Genomic DNA, 20,821 nt, shown 5'->3' on the forward strand with positions numbered 1-20,821 from the left:
TATACATGTTCACATAAAATTAACACAATACAACAATTCACAAAAATGTACAGGAAAAAACCGCTTAAACATAACAAAAATAATTATTAAAAAAACTATTAAATGAAAATTACATAAACGTCATAGAATGTTTCATAACTTTTCACAAAAACATTAAAAGTGCTATTTAAAATATCCAAAACCGTTCTTTACGTGTCTTCTTCAGTTTTTTAAAACAAAATCTACGATTTTTATTATAGATATCATCTATAATAAAAAGTCTAACACCTACTGCGCTCAGATAAGCTCAGAAAACTTGGTTGTAAATTTTTATCTATATATGAGAGTGTTTAAAGTTGATAACATGTGCGGCATAGTGCGAGCTAATGTTTTTCTGCTTGTGTAAAGGCAAGTGTTAAAAAATAATTGTTAATTTTATGGGGTTTTATTGAAAATCACTTCAAAAAAAGCAAGCATAAAAAGTAAATTTTCATATTTTTTCTTCTATTTCAATATTTGATGTCGATAGACTAATATATACCGTTAAGAAATTAAAATGTTGTAAAATTGTCTTACTGGTCTCATAGTTCTTTAATCTAATTTTTTTATTTTCACCAATATTTGAAAGGTAAAATATTGCCATTTTTGTAGTAAAATTTACTTACTGAGCTCAAAAATGACAGTAGAGAAAAAATTATATCAGTATTAGAGTGCTTGGGATCTCTAGATTACATTTATAAAAAGAAATTACATCAATTTAGAAGTAAATTTTGAGTGGTGTTGCTCTCCTCTGGCCCACTGTACCATGATGCATTACTGCACAGTGGTGGATTACAGATCCGTATGCTCTTGAAGAACACAAGTTTTGTGAAAACAATAAAAAATAAAAACAAGCTTGACGAGCCTTTGAAGATGTAGTGCAAAGTTTTCTTGGGGAACAAAAATGGAAAATATTGGCGCAAATATGAACATTAAAATGCATTTTCTTTAAAGTCATCTCAACCGTTTTTTTCAAAATTTGGAGATGTTGTTAATGAACAAGAAAACAATTCCATCAAAACATTAAGAAGATGGGATCTTGGTACCAAGGACGTTGGAATAGCGTGATTATGACAGACTATTAATATTTACGGTCATCAAAGAAGTGTAAATTTATTCATGGAATCTTTTGCCAAACATTTTCTGCCTACGTGTCTATCCAAATTATATTATTTTTTATTTATGCTGCATTATTTGCATTGTTTTACATTGCGCTCTTTAAATAATTAAAATATGTAAAAAAACAAAAACGTCTTGTTTAGTTCCCTAAAATAAACTAAAATCAACACCGGTACACTGTTAAAAATATTTTTATGAAATTATTAACATCTGATAGAGCCAAAGTTTAAGATAAGAAAAGTAAGTGTCGAGAAAAGAAACCCGATAGAGTAAAAAATCAAGTCACTTTCAGGTTTTACAGAAAAAAGAGTTTGTTAAAATATTTCAGGCATCAGACCAAAAATATTTTTTTATTGCCAAGTATGATTAGTTTGGAGTTTTGGGAAACAACCGCAAAACATTAGAGAGTTAAACAAAAAGGAAAAACCTTTTGACTACTCTATTAAGATATCTAGAGCTTTTGTTAATAAGATTAACCAGAGAGTTTAAAAACACGTCATTTATCCATTTTATTTTATATTATTTTTATCACATTCATTAACGCCATTAACGTTATTATCTTTTAATATATTTGTCTCTTAAAATAATGACTATATTCTCGTAAAGTAAAAATCATGCGGGCGGGGTAGGAGTGAGGGAAATAGTTAAAGTAAATCAAAAAAGGAAGTAAACCTGTTGGCCTCCTCTGACTAATTTAGACAGCGATTGAGGAACGTTAATTTCCCACCAATCAAAATGTATTCGAGTGGCGACGAAGTGTATTTTTTTATGTTTTAATAAAATATATGATAAACTTTCAAAGTCCCAAAATGAACGAAGAAGCATATGATTCTGATGTTGCTTTGCCTTTACAATCTGGAACTAAGTGTAAAACTATGCCACGAGCAATTCTTAACACAATGGAGGTGAAAGCCATAGTTGCTGCAAGTTTCGGCGAGGTATAAAGGGTACCTCGTTTTTTTAACTAACGAATCTTAGTTTAACTCGAAATAATATTACTTTAAAGTTGAAAAAATTAAAAATGGCAATTTTTAACTAAAATATTCTACAACTTTAAATAAAGTAGTAGCACTCTTCCGTTTAAAACCAAACTGGTAATCATCTAATATATATATATATATATATATATATATTAGTAGTAGATAATCACTTAACAAAATTTTTTTCCATTTAACACTGTGTTTCATCAACAAAGATTCATCAGAAATGCATTTCTGATGAATCTTTGATTCATCAGAAATGTATTCATCAGAAAAGAATCTTTGATTCATCAGAAATGCATTTCTGATGAATCTTTGTTGATGAAACACAGTGTTAAATGGAAAAAAATTTTGTTAAGTGATTATCTACTACTAATATAATTGCTCTGTTCTTTTAAGAACATTGAGCACTCTATTGTGTAGAATACTTTTTAAAGTTGTTTAAATATATATATATATATATATATATATATATATATATATATATATATATATATATATATATATATATATATATATATATATATATATATATATAATATATATATATATATATATATATATATATATATTAGAGGATTACCAGTTTCGTTTTAAACGGAAGCATTCTACAACTTTATGCATAAGTTAATTAAAAAAAGCTATTACCTACTACACACATCTAGAGGTAGTCATGTGTTTACATCGTTTATAAGTTATATTAATGCATTTGATAACGTTAATTACTGGCTTCTGTTCTGTAATCTAGATCAAGGAATATAAAAAAAATATTGCGAGTCTGGTTGCATGAAATGTGTATTATTTAACATAAAGCAAAATATCCTGCTTTTAGTATAGGAAATGGTGTATGACATGGTGGAATTTTATCACCATTACTATTTAAGTTTTGACATTAGTAATAATGTACCCAAATATTTTAATTTTAAAAAATTATCATTACCATCAAAGTGTTTCAATCTATCCTTTAAAAAGATACGAATCTTTTTGTATGTAACTTTTCATTTGTTGACTGCGGTCATTGTCCCCAAAAAATAGGTTTTTTCATTGTTAGAAATTTAAATCACTCTTGCTTCTGTTCTAAAGTTATTTTCCACTTAAACTCTCACTGAGTTCTCTTTTTTATGTCTTCTTGGATTATTATTTACTCACCATTTTCTAACTTTAGATTCTGTTCTCTACCTCTATAAATGTCTTGTTCATCCCTGTATAGAATACTGTTGTCGTATATAGGCTGGTTCTTCTAATGATGCTCTTTCTCTTCTAGACAAGGTCCAAAAATGCATTGTAAACGTAGTTGGGTCCACTCTATCTGCTAAGCTTCAGCCTTTTTCCCATCATCGTAAAGTTGCATTTCTTTCTCTTTTCTACAAATACTATCATGGTCGCTGCTCAAAGGAGCTATTATCTCTAGTTTCATCAACTAAAACTCATTCTTGCTTGACTTATTATTCAGCAAAGTCTCATTTGTTTACTGTATCTGTCCCTGCATGCTCTAAAAAATTTTATTTGTCTAATTTTTTTCTAAATCCATCATTTTTTCCTTTATTTTTTCCTGACTCATACAACCTACAACTTTTCAAGTCTTCTGTAAACAGTTTCCTTGCTCTATAATTCTTTTTTTTAGTAACTCCCAACTTAATAGTGGTTGCTCTCAGCCTTGTTAGGAATGAATTAGAATTAAAAAAACAACAACAACAACAAAACTATCATTAGGAAATTCTTCAAATCTTTAATTAGCAAACTTCTGTCTCGTGTTAAGTCTAACACTGACTTTCTGAAAATCAATGTGTTTTTGATTATCTGTATTACAGTTTTGACAAAATGTCATCACTTTTTGATTGCTTAGAACAGACAGCCAATCCTGAATCTGATCTTCTGTGACACCTTGTTTACTGCTAATAATTACAACAATATTGTTGATATATTGAAGATATTGATGAATGGCAACATTCTAACTGAGTTCTCTTTTTATATAATTCACTACTTCTTGTTTTATAATTAACTACTTACCTCTTATCAAAGAATCCATTGCAAAGTTAACATCTGCTATGCTTCTCTTGTGGTAGCCATTTTCTTATTTCTGAATCCATTCTCTACCTCTGTAAATTGCTTTTTCATCTTTGTAAAGAATATTGTCATTTTTTGTTTGGCATTGTCATTTTTGGGCTGGTTTTTCTAATGAGGCCTTCTCTCTTTTAGACAAGGTCTAAAAATACATTGTAGATGTTGTTGGACCTGCTAGAACAGGTCAAGATTGAGCAGCTTCTGCCTTTTTTAGTACTCATGATTAACTCATCCTTGTTTATTTGAGTAATGAAGCAAATTCAGCTATTGATTGTTTAATTGGAGGGAATTAATTGTTGAAATGTTAATTTTTTTTTCCTATTATTTCCTTCTATAAGTCTTCTAGTCTAATCATAAGGTAATAAATCTTACTCAATTTGATATGCTGGTTCCTGTAACAACTTGATTGCTGTTACTGTTGTATGAGTTTCCTGGCTTAGCCAATTTAATAGCAATATGATTAAAATGTCCGTGGATATTTAATTAATCTTTGGAAGGAGGGTTACCACCCTGAATAACATTGGATTATTTTTTAGTTGTGAATTATAAAGTTTAATTAGTTGGCCTAATATACAACTTATTACACTTAATTTCAGTTTTTTTTTCTATATTATATATATATATATATATATATATATATATATAATATATATATATATATATATATATATATATATATATATATATATATATATATATATATATATATATATGATATGATATGATATTATATGATGTATATATATATATATATGATATGATATATATATATATATATATATATATATATATATATATATATATATATATATATATTTATATACATGTAATATTTTTTTATTAGAATGGTAAAAGATGCTATAAAGTACAGTGGAAAGAGAGTTGGGTGTATGATGATCATTTATTTGATTGTGATTCACTAGTTCGTCAGTTTTGGAGTAAACAAGTTAATGTAAATATTTTTGTTTTAAATATATATATATATATATATATATATATATATATATATATATATATATATATATATATATATATACAGATTAAAAAAAATAATTTAAATATCCAAAAAAATAGGAGTCTGATAAAGTAAAAGAAGTTAAAAGCTTTTTAACTATTATAATTGTCTGGCTTTAAAAAAAAATTACAAAATTCTGGTTTTCTAATTTTGAGTTGCTGTTTATTTTGTAATTGCTGTTTAATTTTTCAATTGCTGTAATTGAATACAGTGTCTCAAAAAATTATCCGACCAAATATTTTTTTAAATATTTTTCCAAAAAAAAGTGCTGTATTTTCATAAATTTAGATTTTTTTGGTAAACTCAAGATTAATAAAAATAAAAAAACATGTTTTTAAATAGATTTTATTTATTTTATTGTAAAGTATAAATCACAAAATTTTTAGTATTAAAATAAAGGAACTTAGGTTGTTTTTTTATTGTCAAAAAAATATTCGACCAAACACATTATTTGATTTAAAATTAATTATTTTATAACAAAACAACTATTTTAATACTTTGTTGGGCCTCCCTTTGCTTGGATTACAGCTTCTAGACGTCTAGACATTGATTAGACTAAAAATTTTGTTTGTACCAGTTGAATCTTTTTGCAGGCTTCTACAATTGCCATTTTGAGGTTATCTTTTTTGGAGAATGACCAATCTCCAATATTTCGATCTAAAATTTCCCACAAATGTTCAATGGGATTAAGGTCCAGTATTGTGCGGACCATTCCAAGACCTCAACATTATTTTCAGCAAGCCACTCCTTGGTTTTAGTGGCACTATGCATGGGATCATTATCTTACTGAAATATAAATCCCAGATCCTAGTCGAAGTTTTCGAGCAGATGACTTCAAATTTTACTTTAATATGTTTCTGTATTGCACCTTATCCAATATAGTATCAATAAATTGGAGTGTTCCGATACCCTTCCAAACCAATGAACCCCATACCATCATGTTACCGCCACCATAATTGAGAGTATCTCTCACACAGCCTAATTTGTAGGCTTCTCCGGCTTTACTGTAATAAAAATTTTCAAAAAAATACTTCGACTTGTGTGTAACAAACCATATTTGAGTAAGAAACACATGAAAAGAAGATTGGAGTTTGCTAACAAGTTCAAAAACATGCCGTTAATCTTCAGGAAAAAAATCCTGTGAGGCGACGAATCGAAATTTAAGTTAAAGTCATCTGATGGAGCCCAAAAAGTTTGGAGAAAAGCCGGAGAGGACTACAAAATAGGTTGTGCGAGAGGAACTCTCAATAGTGGTGGCGGTAACGTGATGGTATGGGGTTCATTAGTTTGGAAGGGTATCGGAACACTCCAATTTATTGATACTATATTGGATAAGGTGCAATACAGAAACATATTAAAGTAAAATTTGAAGTCATCTGCTCGAAAACTTCGGCTAGGATCTGGGATTTATATTTCAGTAAGATAATGATCCCATGCATAGTGCCACTAAAACCAAGGAGTGTCTTGCTGAAAATAATGTTGAGGTCTTGGAATGGTCCGCACAATACTGGACCTTAATCCCATTGAACATTTGTGGGAAATTTTAGATCGAAATATTGGAGATCGGTCATTCTCCAAAAAAGATAACCTCAAAATGGCAATTGTAGAAGCCTGCAAAAAGATTCAACTGGTACAAACAAAATTTTTAGTCTAATCAATGTCTAGACGTCTAGAAGCTGTAATCCAAGCAAAGGGAGGCCCAACAAAGTATTAAAATAGTTGTTTTGTTATAAAATAATTAATTTTGAATCAAATAATGTGTTTGGTCGAATATTTTTTTGACAATAAAAAAACAACCTAAGTTCCTTTATTTTAAGACTAAAAATTTTGTGATTTATATTTTACATTAAAATAAATAAAGTCTATTTAAAAACATGTTGTTTTATTTTTATGAATCTTGAGTTTACCAAAAAAAATCTAAATTTATGAAAATACAGCATTTTTTTTTGGAAAAATATTAAAAAAATGTTTGGTCGGATAATTTTTTGAGACACTGTATATATGTAATTGAATAGATCAATAGATAATACACTATTTTCCTGTCATGAACCAAATGAAAATTCGTCAATAAAATATCTGAAGATAAAGTTGTCTAATACCTTAAAAAAGATGTATCGGTTGTTTGGAATTATTATGGAGAATTAATATCTAAAATCTAGATAAAATTTATTGCAAACCATGTTTAGAAATCAAAAAAGTCAAATTAGGTAATAAAAAACCTTTTAATTAGTAGAAAGTTTATTGAAACATTTAGTGTCTGGTGAAAACACGAAAAATCATTTATTTCTAGTACACTAAATTATCACTAATAAAATCTCTTTGAAGAAAAAAAAATTAGGAAATTGGTACAGTGCAAGTGGGTCTGCCTCAAAAGTAAAATTTGATATTACTTGTGACATTGCAACTTTTGTTTTGTACTAGTTTGTTGCTAAACCTTGTGGAAACAACCAATTTTGTGAAAACTTTTGAAAACAACTTTGGTATAGTCACTCCATCACATTTATCTTTGACATGCGGCATTTTAATTGATATGTTCAAATCAGTGAAGAGCAGTGTAAATATTGAGCAACAATATTTTTTGAAATATTGCTGCTCAATGATTGATGGACAAAATGTTTATTGGTGTTCAGTAATAACAAACGATGATATTTATTTAACTTGTACACCACTGAAAAACTAGACTTCAGAAAATATAGCAGACTTTATGAAGGATGTTATTAAAGATATGTTTTGGAAACATTATGAAAATTTATGTTCGTACAATGTTCATTATGGTGCATGCAATTTTGACTTTCATGCAATAATGTTCATGATGGTGCATGCAATCATGATTTCTAGACTGCTTAAATGTGACAAATCTAAACATTGCTTAGCTCATGTTATAGTTATATGCTATATGTTATATGCTTAGCTCATGTCATAGCTTAGTTCTGTTCATGTGCTAATTTTACTTTTGGTTTCTCAACAGTCTGAAGTTTTAAAATTGCTCAAAGTTGAAATAATGTAACATGCTAAAGCTTCAAATCAGCTTTTCTTATTAACAAATTTCTATGTACAAATGATGATGTGGATTGTTATAATAAATTACAGTAGTGATTATAAAGTGCAGTAGTGAAAGGTCCTGTTAACTTTGATGAACAATTTCCAATTGAACTAATATCAAATGAGAATCTAGCAAGTCCAATTGATAAGATGCAAGCCCATATGACCTATTATTACAGATAGTAAAGATGAATATAAAGAAAATGATAATTTTTTAACAGGAAACTCAAGATACAAATCTAAACAACATAAAAGTCTAAACTCTAAATATGTAACCAATGGAACAGTGCACTAAATATAACAAGTAGTATAATAATCACAGAGTCTATTCATCAATTGTATTATGATCAAAAGACATAAAAAAAATAAGCTACTAGTAGAAAACTTTTTCTCAATGAATTTGATCTATAATTACTATGTTAACTTGTAAAGTTCTTTAAAAACACATCAAAACTTGACAGAAATTGTGAGTAGGGTTAAGTTTTTCTTTTCTGTCATTAGTCAAGACTAAAATTTCATTGCCTCTCATAGTATATGCTAATGATTTAATGATAAAAAATCTAAAAAAATTTCAACTCAACATTAAAACAGCATTGAGTAATTGTGATAAATTATCATTTCTGTTAGATCCAGCAATTATAAAGTCTATCTTTGCAAATAATATATCAATAAATATACTATTAAAGATCTTATCAAGTTCTGCAGAAAGTTCAAATTAAATTCAGAAATAAACAGAAATTAATAGCAGTGACAATAAACCAGAGTTGATAATGCCTCCCTGTGGCAAACTAACTTTCTGCCGAAAGGCCGACTCTTTTTGGAGGTGGAAGCCACTGGTGGCAGTCGTCAGAAGATATTTCAGAGGCAAGTTGGTTTAGAGACCGCCTCCAGTGGCTTCTGCCTCCCAATTGGCAGCAGCAGCCAGAATTTATTTTTGAAGGGAGAATGTTTTGAAGGCCGCCGCCAATCGGGAGGCAGAAGCCTCTGGCGGCCCCCGTCGAAGATGTTTTGGAGGCATAATGGTTTGGAAATCGCCTCCATAGGCTTCTGCCTCCCAACTAGCAGCGAAAGTCATAATGAAGTTGGTATTTTAGTCTCCCGCCGCCAGAAGAAATGAAAACAAAGGGTGTTGCCATGTTTGTCAATCAAGGAAAAGGAGCAGGAGTTAAAACAATCGATAGCAAGTAAAAAAACAGCTTGGTTGTTGTTTGAGGCTGTTGTAAAAAACTCTCTTGGAAATAAAATAGAAGAAAATGTTGGCTTTCAAGGACAATTTTATAACTGCAGTTTAAAAGAAATGATATAATAATCTCAAAAACCAGATACACTATATGAAGCAAGCTTATGGAGAAGATCAAGCTTTATAGAAAGTTTTTTATATGTCAAGAGGATTGATCCTTGTCTCTTCTAATCTAATTAATCCACAATAAAACCTTTCTTTTATAACAAGAGAATTAAAATCTGTATTGATTGTTAGATAGTAAGTTGTTTGTATCAAGTTAAGATATTAGTTTGTTAAATAGACTCAAAGACTTTGTTAATAATAGAGGAAAGAATGATTTGGTGATAACTAGAAGGGCCAAAGTTTTCTTCAGAATTTTTGAAAGTTGGAGTCAAATACCATTTTTCATCAAGCAGGATTATAAGGCAAGATTTTCTCGAGCACTTATAAAAAACAAACATGGCAAGCATGCGAGCTGCCCCTCTAAACAGCTTCTTATGAGAGTTTTTGGTTTTTGTACAAGTTACTCATTAAAAAAATTGTTTATTAAATACAAAATTTGGTTTTATACTTGATACAAACCTATGTTTGTAATGTTAATGTTACAAAAATATATACATAACAAGTGTCATTTATTGCATCATTAAAAAATTCTTTAGACGAGCATTGTCTTAGGGTTTTCACACTAGCTATCCATTTATTTATTAACAACATTACTTATTTGATAAAAAATTTGACAAAGAGCTATAAAAGTTTTTACTGCTTATAAAATTTTTTTTACATTTCCTTATGAAGAAATAGAATGCAAGCATTTTAAGAATTATTGTAACAATTAAAAATTCTACAACAAAGTGAATAATATATTAAAGTAATCATTATATATAAAATATGTAATTTATTACATAAAATAAAAATTGTTATACAATAATTTAGAGTGTAATAATTTTATTTTTTATCAAATAGTCCAATCTAATCAAAAACATTTGCATTTAAATTGGCAATTTTTTTTAACTTTTTTTTTTGTGTGCAACCATCGTGCCTTTTAAAAAGAATTGCAGTTTATTTTGCAATTAATTTTTTTTTTTTTTATATAAATAATTTTGTGTTTTTCATTTTAGTTACAATGATTTTTATTCTTTTTAGAGATAATTTTTTATTTTTGCTAGAGACATAATTTGCTCCTGTTAACCGTTTTATATATATATATATATATATATATATATATATATATATATATATATATATATTATATATATATATATATATATATATATATATATATATATATATATATATATATATATATGTATATCATATATGATATATATATATATCATATATGATATATATATATATCATATATGATATATATATATCATATATGATATATATATATATATATCACATGATATATATATATCATATATGATATATATCATATATGATAGATATATATCATATATCATATATATCAACTTGTTTCTCCGCACAGCGGCCTTGTTCGTCAAGGTTCGTGTTTCGGAGTTATAGAGTTGAGAGAGGGTTATAACCACAAGTAGCCTCCTCATCTGTAGTGGCCTTCTCGGCCTTTGGGAGGTGAATTATAATCATTTGACATCATTAGTCCTCTGAGGGGTCAAAATTTGTGTTTTTTTAATGACAAAGTAATTTATTAGTTTTCAAAGCTCATAAGTTTTAAGGTATTTTATTCAATGTGTCTATTGGTAACTAATATTTTGTAAACTACAATCCATAGGCTTTTTACTTCAATAAACAAAATCATTGAAAAAACAAATTAATACTAAAAATAAAGCGCTTGTTATCTTTTAGCAAGTATGAGGTAACTTGGTACAGCATTTACAGGGGACCCTAAAACTGTAGAGTAATAGTCAATTGTGTTATAAACAATTCTAAAAATCATTTCTTTTAATATTTAACATCAATTTTAAGAAGATTTATGTAAAAATAATGCAAGGCGATCCCATTTCAATACAAAGCCTTTATTTATTGACGCTTAAGAATGACACTTAAAACAATATATTATCTGGTCTTCTGGAATGTGATTTGGACCATTGGATGCATTATTTGGGTTATAAAATTCATTTGTTTATATTTCAAATAAAAATCCGCCTTTTCTCTATGTTTTATACTTTTTATTTACCTTTTTAATTATGCACGTATTATGTATCAAGGTGCCCCATGGGTATATATATATATATATATATATATATATATATATATATATATATATATATATATATATATATATATATATATATATATATATACAGTATTGGAATTATTATTATGGATTTTTGGAATTTTCACCAAATTCCATTAATTGAGGCATCCAAAAAGGTGTTCAGTGGTTGATTATACATTTTGTTATAATTATATACATATGTAAAGTAAAGGGACCATTTTATTTTTAAATGAAATCCATTTTTATCTGTTTTTTTCATTTTAGGGTCATGTGCACTGTTACGAAAATATACCTGTAAATTCTGAAATATATTAATTTAAGTTTGCGTCACTTTCTTTTTACTCTCTGTGGTGTATTAGAGAACTGTGGCCTAAAACAAAAATAGATAGCTAAGAAATTAAAGATTTCAACACAAACAGTTAGTGATGTGAAAAGAAAGCTGGATGAAGGTAGAAAAGTTGAAGCTGGAAGATTTGGAAAATGTGGTCGTAAAAGAATAACTAACCTTAGACTTGAGAGAAAAATCAAAGTAATGGTCCTCAGTGATAGAAGAAGTTCTTGCAAAAGGATATCTATGGAATTAGCAAGTCAGGGCATTAATGTAAGCCGTAAAATAGTGAATAATTGCTTGTTAGTGAAGGGAATGAAGGCATACAGACCAAGGAAAAAGCCAAGATCCCCACGGACAAAATGAAGCATGCCAGACATGATTGGGCTGTTGAGCATGAAAGTTGGGCAGAAGAAGATTGGTCCAAGGTAATCATTAATTTAGCTTTCTATTAGACCTATTATAAGATTTTATTAAGTTTATATTTTTCTATCATATGATTTTATTCAGTCTCATGTTTTCTGACTAATATCAGTAGGTGTTTGTCATGACTATAAATGTAATTTTTTTACTATGATTTCTAAGATACTTATCAGGCATTTTTTTATTTCAGGTTGTATTCTCAAATGAGTTAACAGTTGCTGTGTTGGATGATAGGGTACAGACAGTCAGAAGAAGACCTGGAGAGGAGTTCAAGGCCAAGTGTCTTAAGAAAACATTGAAGCTCCCTACAAAGATCATGGTATGGGGAGCGATATCTATCTATGGAACTAGCCGTCTACATATCCTGGAGGGAATGATGAACTAGAGAAAGTATATAGAAGTGTTAGAGAAATGTCTGGTTCCTCAAATCCATGATTGGTTTACTGATAAGGACTATCTTTTAACAGGATAGTACTCCATGCCATACAGGCAAGTTTTCAAAGGCATGGCTTCTAGAGAATGAATTTTCTGTGCTCAAATGAGAAATGAACCCAATTGAGAATTTATGGGATTATTGAAGAACGAAATACATAAAGTTCCTATCACTACAAAATCGCAGCTCATACAGAGATTAATCCATGTCTGGTTCCTCAAGACAATTACCAAATTATGCCATGATTTAATCATGGGCATGCCCAAGAGAGTGAAAGCATTGAAAGCTTCTAAAGGTGGTCAAACCAAGTATTAAAAACTTTGATATACCTGGAATATATTATGTGACTATATTTTTCTGTGATGATTGTTTTTGAAGTAAAAAACTTGATTATTATTTAAAAACTTAAAAATCCATAATAATAATTCCAGTACTGGATATATAGTGTAATTATGTATATATTACATCATATTAAAATCTAAATTTTAGGTTGGATTAAAAAGATCACATAATGATGATAGCAAATTTAATAGAAACCAAGCAATAGCTGTTGTTCAATCTTCTGAAAATGAAATTACTCATGAAGTTAAAGAAATAAATACTTATCAGAGTGGAAACATAAAAGACGCAAATGGTAATTTTTAACAAAAAAAATTTTTACTTTAATGTAAATAACTTAATATCATTTTTTCATTAGATTCATGAAGTTAGTATATAGAGGAAAACTGGATTATACTACTTAATTATACAACAAAAAATGTTTTTGTTTTTTCTCAAAACAACTATTTTTATACTATAAGAATAAAATTATTTCTAGATTATAAGTTTAAAAATGCTATAACAGTAATGATTAAATTAATAATTATAATGATATTTAACTACTATAATATTAATAGTCGAATGTAGATGATGTCATTCAAAGAAACCTGATCAATAGAGTGACTGAATATTAGTTGTATGGTCAATAAATATTAAATAAACTTGGCCAATAACAAATATAAATATAAAAAGTTTCAAAAAATAAAATCTTGTGTGAAAAGTGTCTTTTTTTTGTCAAAATGAAACTAAACAGTGTTCCCTATTTGTTTGGTTTTTATCTGTATTTTGTAAATGTTATTAAATGTTATTGCACAAAATTCTAGCTACCTATTTTTACAACTTTATAAATAAAAAAATAGCCTTCAAAAGTTTTTTTGATGCTAAAAGTACCTAAGTCCAATGTTTCGGTGTTATAATTGATGCTAAAAGTACCTAAGTACAATGTTTCAGAATTACAAGTGGCCCAAAAACTTCTTAAGTTTTTGGACCACTTATAATTCTGGTTTCATTACCATTATGACTAAAGCTGAAAAAGTAAATTAAGTAAATTAGCACCAAACAAATTTGAGAAAAATTTTATCAAAACTGCTAAAGTTTAAAGAATATAATTTGTTTAAATGTATTACTCTCTCTCTCTCTCTCTCTCTCTCTCTCTCTCTCTCTCTCTCTCTCTCTCTATATATATATATATATATATATATATATATATATATATATATATATATATATATATATATATATATATATATATATATATATATATATATATATATATATATATATATATATGTATGTATGTATACACAGTGTTGGAAAAATATAATGGGATAAAAATGAATCATTTGACACAGACAAACAAATATTGCACAATTTGGATGACAAAATTGACTCATTTGTATATTTTGAATCATTAAAATTAGGTGTGTTTGATTTTTTTGTTAATTTATGCAGAAAAATATCTTATATAATTATAATTTATAATTTGTTTTGTAAAATACTAATAATTTTCTGAAGGTAAAACAATTTTTTTTTCTCAAAAAATTATTTTATGAAATATTTAGGAGCGAATTCTATATTTTAGCAATCATGGTTCCAGCAAAATAATATTTGAATGAGAATCAACGAAAATTAATTTTGGATTTAGTTAAACAAAAAAAAACTTACAGAACTATTGAAAAAGAGACTGGAGTTCAACGTTCCACCATTTCAAACATTGAAAAAAGTTTGAAAGTCACCAAACTGTAAAGATTTTGAAAGGACGTGAGCGTAAATGTAAGACTACTGTCAAAGAAGATCACTTAATTGTAAGATTCAAGAAAAGTAGATTTGAGTCATCCAGAAAAGTTACAGAATATATTGAAAATAACACTTGAACCAAAATAACTGATAAAACAATCTGAAATCATTTACATGAAAATGGGTTTAAAAGCTACACACCAGGTAAAAAACCATTTTTGACACAGCAACATAAGAAGAAACGATTATTATTTGCTAAAACTCATGTTAATAAGCCAATTTCATTTTGGAAGAAAATACTGTGGTCGCATGAATCCAAATTTAATTTGTTACATTCTGATGGTAAAAAAAATGTTTGGAGAAAAACTGGTGAAGCCATTGATATTTTGAATTTTGAATAATTTGACTTCATCAGCACATAAATTGAGATTAGGTAGAAATTTTATATTTCAACATGACAATGGTCATAAGTAAAAAAAACAACAGAATTTTTACAAATCAAATCCATAAATGTTCTTGAATAGCCAGTACAAAGTCCAGATTTAAATCCTATAAAAAATTTATGGTCGATTTTAGATAAACGAATAAGTAATCGTCATTTGAAGCGAAAGGAAGAATTAGAAACTGCTGTTACAAAGGCTTGGGATGAAATAAGTTCTGATATTATTAAAAAATTAGTGGAATCTATGCCAAAATGTTTGAATGCTATTATAAAAGCTAAAAGAGGTCACACAAAATGTTAATTCCATCATAAGTCATCTTAATAAATTATTTATGTTATGTATCTTTTTTCATTGCTATTATTTGCTGAAAGCCCAGAAAACAGGATACAAAAAGTTGTAGCAGCTTGTCTTACTATATTACATGTAAAGAAAAAACCATATCTCTATGTAAGGCATTTGTTACACTGTTTGGAATTAACGTTTCAAGACTGAAAATAAAGGTTCTAAATTTTTCTATAAATATTGTTGATGGCAGTGGTAAACATGGCAACCACAAAAAACTTGATGAAAATATAAAAAGCCTATTTGTGACTGCAGCAAAAAGGGCAATTAACATACCAAACATTTAGATGTGTTATTGAATGTTGCCATTTATAGACTGTTTATACATAAAAATCCAGATTTAAAAAAATTTCGTAAACAAATTTTGCAAAATTGTCTTAAATCTTGGAAATACGATTTATACGTTGAACTTTTTAAATTTAATATCAATTTTAGATATCTTAGAAGTGATATTTATGATACTGAGGAAAAATATTATGCTCAAATCAAGACAGCCAAATCTAATAATGTAGAGATGAAAAAAATGAAGGAAGAGCTACATTATCTTCAGAATGGATGTTTTTCATCAACACAACAAATGTAAAGAAACGTTTTACTGTTGTTTTTGTTGAATATCCACTGAAAAATAACATAATGGAATTTCATAGTTAAAGTTAAATTTCAAAAAAGCATACAGTTTTTTGCTAAAGCCCAATAAATCATTTTGTTCAGAGGAGCTAAATTTAAGAAAAGCATGACCCATTTGGCAGAATTTTAATGACTTCATAATACTTTGAGAAATTAACTCTTTTAAAACATCTGCTAAAACTGACTACACAAATAGAATTGAAATCCAATTCAACCTATGAAACTTTACTGTCCATCAATAATGATATTAGTAAATACCTCAAACCTTTATATGCCTATTAATAGTGATATTAGTAAACACCTCAAACCTTTATATGCCTATTAATAATAATATTAGTAAACATCTCAAACCTTTATATTAATAATGATATTAATAATGATCTTAGTAAACATTTCAAAGTAAATAAGTAATAATATTTTCTGTAATCACAAAATATTTTTTAATGACTATAAATGTTTCATTGTTTTCTGTTATTTTTCTTTTAATTTTTTATTTTCTTAGTTATAGTATCTACAAAAACTTAAACTACTAAATTATTCTACAAAAAATAAAAACATCTAAAAGTTTTCAGATGACACAGGCCTAATATTTTCAACCAATTATAGTCTTTTTCATTTTTGACTGATTTATGTTTTCATTATAAATCAGTCAATTAAAAATACTTTCTTCAAAAGAAAACATTTATATTGAACCGGAAAAGCCTTCACTCAACAGGTAAAAAGTTATAAGCCTTCACTCAACAGGTATATCATACTAGCTGTTCATTAAAACTTTTTACTTTAATTTGTACTAGGTTTTACACCAGTTTATGTTTTGTTTTTTAAATCATGTAATTATTTAAAATAGTTGTATGTAAATATAATAACAGTTAAAAAACTAAATTTTAATGTTGCCAAAAAATTTTTATATTAACATAATTGTAACAAAAGGCTTTATTACATATAATGACTGAGAGTTTTGAGAAAGTGTTATCTATGTTAGAGGTGTTTCGAGTTTGAGTTTATTCAATAATCAAACTCGAATCGAATGTGATTAGTTAGATTAAATATAATTTGAATTTTGAACCTAAAGTTCGATATTTAAAAAGTTGCTGTAAAATCATATTAAAACGCTTCAAAAAGTTGCTGTAAAATTATATTAAAACGCTTTAAAATGGAGGACAAGAGAGTAAGGAGCATTATTTGGAATTATTTTGATAGGCGTAAAATTAACGATACTATATTTGGTTTTTGTAAAATTTGAAAATGCAGTCAATAAATATCTTACCCTATTTCATCTACAACTGGCTTATTTACTTACCTGAAAAGTTATCATAAGAAGGAATCAGCAGAGTATGATAAAAAGGCACAAGAAGCAAAAAGAATGAAAAAGGAAGAAAATAAAGCTGTAAAACAACAGTCAGTTAGTGTCACAGATCTGTGGGCTAAGAAAACAGCATGGACGTCTGATCATGAAATAGCTAAAGAAATAACACAATTGGGCGCATGTTGGCTTCCGATTACCTGCCGTATGATTTCGTAGAATGACAAGGTTTTCAGGCACTTATAAAATTGGTTGTTCCTCAGTATCATATTCCGAGCAGGACCACTTTTTCTCACAGTATTGTGCCAACTATGTATAAAAATTTGAAATGAGAAATGATTGATCGCATTTCTACTGAGTTTGTTGGCATGCCATCCTATTGCTTTTCCACAGACATATGGTCTTCTCGAGCTCTGGATTCCTATATATCATTTTTTTTTAATACTTAACTGCTGATTTTCAAATGCGATCATATACACTCAAGAATAAACCGTTTGTGGCTGTGTCACATATGGGCGAAGCAAAATTAAAATCTCTTGAGAAGTCAATTGAAGATTGGTCACTACCAAGAGCATTACCAGTATGCGTTCTTCGAGACAATGGTAGTAATAAGAGAGCAGCCATGAACATGTGCCAAAACTTTATGGACTTACCTTGCTTTGCTCATACGCTTCAATTATCAATTAATGATGCAGTATCTGAAATTGAAGACATGATTAGTATGATAGCAAAATGTAAAAAAGTCGTCTCGCACTACCATTACAGTATTCAATCATCTCAACTGCTGTATGCTCGACAAAGGCAATTTAAAAGAGATGAACGTGATGAATGTGGGCTCATAATAAGTGTATCAACACATTGGAATTCCGATTATTACATGATTCAACACCTTATGGAAGAGAAAGCGCTCTTATCAGCCAAAATTACATTAACTGGTAAGGTGGAGAATCTCATTACGAACAAATGAAAACACGCCGAGGGTTATGTAAAGATTTTAACTCCTTTTGAACAGGCTAGCAGAGAATTGTGTGGTGAAAGATACCCAACATTATCTATTAAAATACCAGCTCTGCATGGATTACACCAGAAATTGCAAGGTTTCATCAGTGATATTGCAAATAGAGGCTCTGGAATTTCACTGATGCGGAGACTTGTGGCATCTTTAGAAAGAAGGTTTCCTTCTATTGACGAGGTAACATAAATAATTATTTATATACTAAGACTCAGTATATAAGTGTTTATTTCAGTGTTTTATCAATCTTTTTTCGACATTCACTGTCATTATCAATCACACACTAATTTTTAATTACCTTTTCCACATAAAGCTTTCTTTAACTTCAATTGCATTACGGACCATGGTCATACTTATCTAATATATTGATACTAATTATCTATATTCCTTGAACTATTTGACAGTGTCTGTAATATTTTATTAGGTTCAGCCAGGTGCAGTTTGCACACTGGTAGGTCCTAGTTACAAGTCACTTTACTGCAAGCAACCTGAGAAGCTGGCGGCCAACTTATCAAAACTTCGTGAATTACTCAATGAACTTCCAACAGTACCAAGTTCAGGACCAAAACCAGTAGAGTCTCAGCACTCAGTGACAGAGTCTACACTAGAAACAAAATCAACAGGCTTGTGGGAATCCCTCGATAACATGATGACAGCAACTGTAACTAACGACAATGTTGCTGATGCTGATGTATCAAGTACAAGTGCGCTTGATGATGATGTGAAGACATACTTGAAAGATATGGCAATTGGGCGCTATGGTTGTCCACTGACATGGTGGAGGCAAAATAAAAGTCGATTTTCTTGACTTGTTAAGCTTGTTCAATCACTTCTGTCGATCCCAGCAACCAGCGTCAATTCAGAGTGTCTCAACATCTGGGAACGTTTCAGAGTGAACTCAACATCAGAGCATGTAGAAGAACTTACCTTTCTTGATAAAAATTTGTAGACTTTTAGCATTAGGATAAGTATGGTTTTTAGATGATGACATTTTTAAATGAATTGAATGTACGCTTTTACTAGTTTGTTTTTTGTAATCTCGATCGAACTCGCTCAAAGATAAAAAACCTAATCTTACACAGCTCTAATCTATATATAAATGAGGTTTATTACAACAACAAAAATATTTTTAGTTTTTTAATTTTTATTATTATTATTCATTTTCTTAGTGTCAGGATTTAAGTGCGTGCCACTGCTGAGTATCAGGATTAAAGTGCGCACCACTGATGAGTGTCAGGATTAATATGCACAGAATTTATATTAGTAGAACATATATACTGTGCAGGCCCAGCTCCCTACACAGTGTAAATGTTAAACATTTGTTTTAATAATTTGTTAACTTAGTGTTGTTGTTTTTTTTTTTTTTAATTTACATTTATATATGTGACATAAAAATCAGTTGCTATAATGCTTTGTTTAGAGGTGTTTCCAAGTGATGATGCAGATAGCTCTCATAGTGGAAGTAAGCTGCGCAAAAAAAATACATTACAGTGCCACTTATGTAACAATGAATTTGAAATGGTATCAGCAATAAGGCGTCATTATGCTGAAGAGCATCCAGGTATGAAGCCATTTGCCTGTGAATCATGTGGAAAACGTTTTGATAGAAGAGAAAATTTGAATAGACACATTCGTATTCACACTGGTGATAAAAAGTATGTTTGCGAACATTGTGGGAAAGGGTACACTGATCCATCAGGATTAAAGAAACATTGTATTTCTAAACATGCATCTTACAAAAGTGAACTATGCAATATTAACTTATTTAAAACTAATGAGACATTAAGCAAACACATTGAATCTCATCTTCAAAGTTCTGGCTCCTATCCAAGTCCTGATGAAGTTAGTTTATTTACAAAGTTGCATCACAAAATGGAACTTAAACCTCTTGATCCATCTAACTCGATTCAGGGAGTAACAAATGATAATCAAGATACAAAGGTTATTCAAACAATGCTCAACAATCAAAAAGATGTCCAAGTTCAACTTTTAAATGGCAGCTCACCAGTTGAAGTTATAAGAGATATTATTTCTCAACCTTTAACAATTATTCCATTGGTTTAATTATTTAATACATATGTTTTTAAGATATATAAGTATAAATGATTTTTTAATTGTTTTTAGTGCCAAATACATTATTGAAATTTTAAAACTTTTCATGTTTTCAATGTTCAAGTGTCTTGAAATTTTTT

General features: G+C 28.6%; 1 protein-coding gene across 1 annotated transcript; it reads left to right on the forward strand.

Annotated features, from left to right (window-relative positions):
• The first annotated feature begins 1,760 nt into the window (after positions 1-1,760).
• LOC101235119 (myoneurin) lies at positions 1,761-20,735 on the forward strand. Its single transcript, XM_065805451.1, has 4 exons — positions 1,761-2,075; positions 5,026-5,133; positions 13,337-13,481; positions 20,050-20,735. The coding sequence occupies exons 1-4, from the start codon at positions 1,923-1,925 to the stop codon at positions 20,691-20,693; spliced, it is 1,050 nt and encodes a 349-aa protein (XP_065661523.1). The 5' UTR covers positions 1,761-1,922; the 3' UTR covers positions 20,694-20,735.
• Positions 20,736-20,821: the final 86 nt, after the last annotated feature.

Source organism: Hydra vulgaris, chromosome 09 (genome assembly GCF_038396675.1).
Source record: "Hydra vulgaris chromosome 09, alternate assembly HydraT2T_AEP".
In the NCBI taxonomy this organism is placed as follows: Eukaryota; Metazoa; Cnidaria; class Hydrozoa; order Anthoathecata; family Hydridae; genus Hydra; species Hydra vulgaris.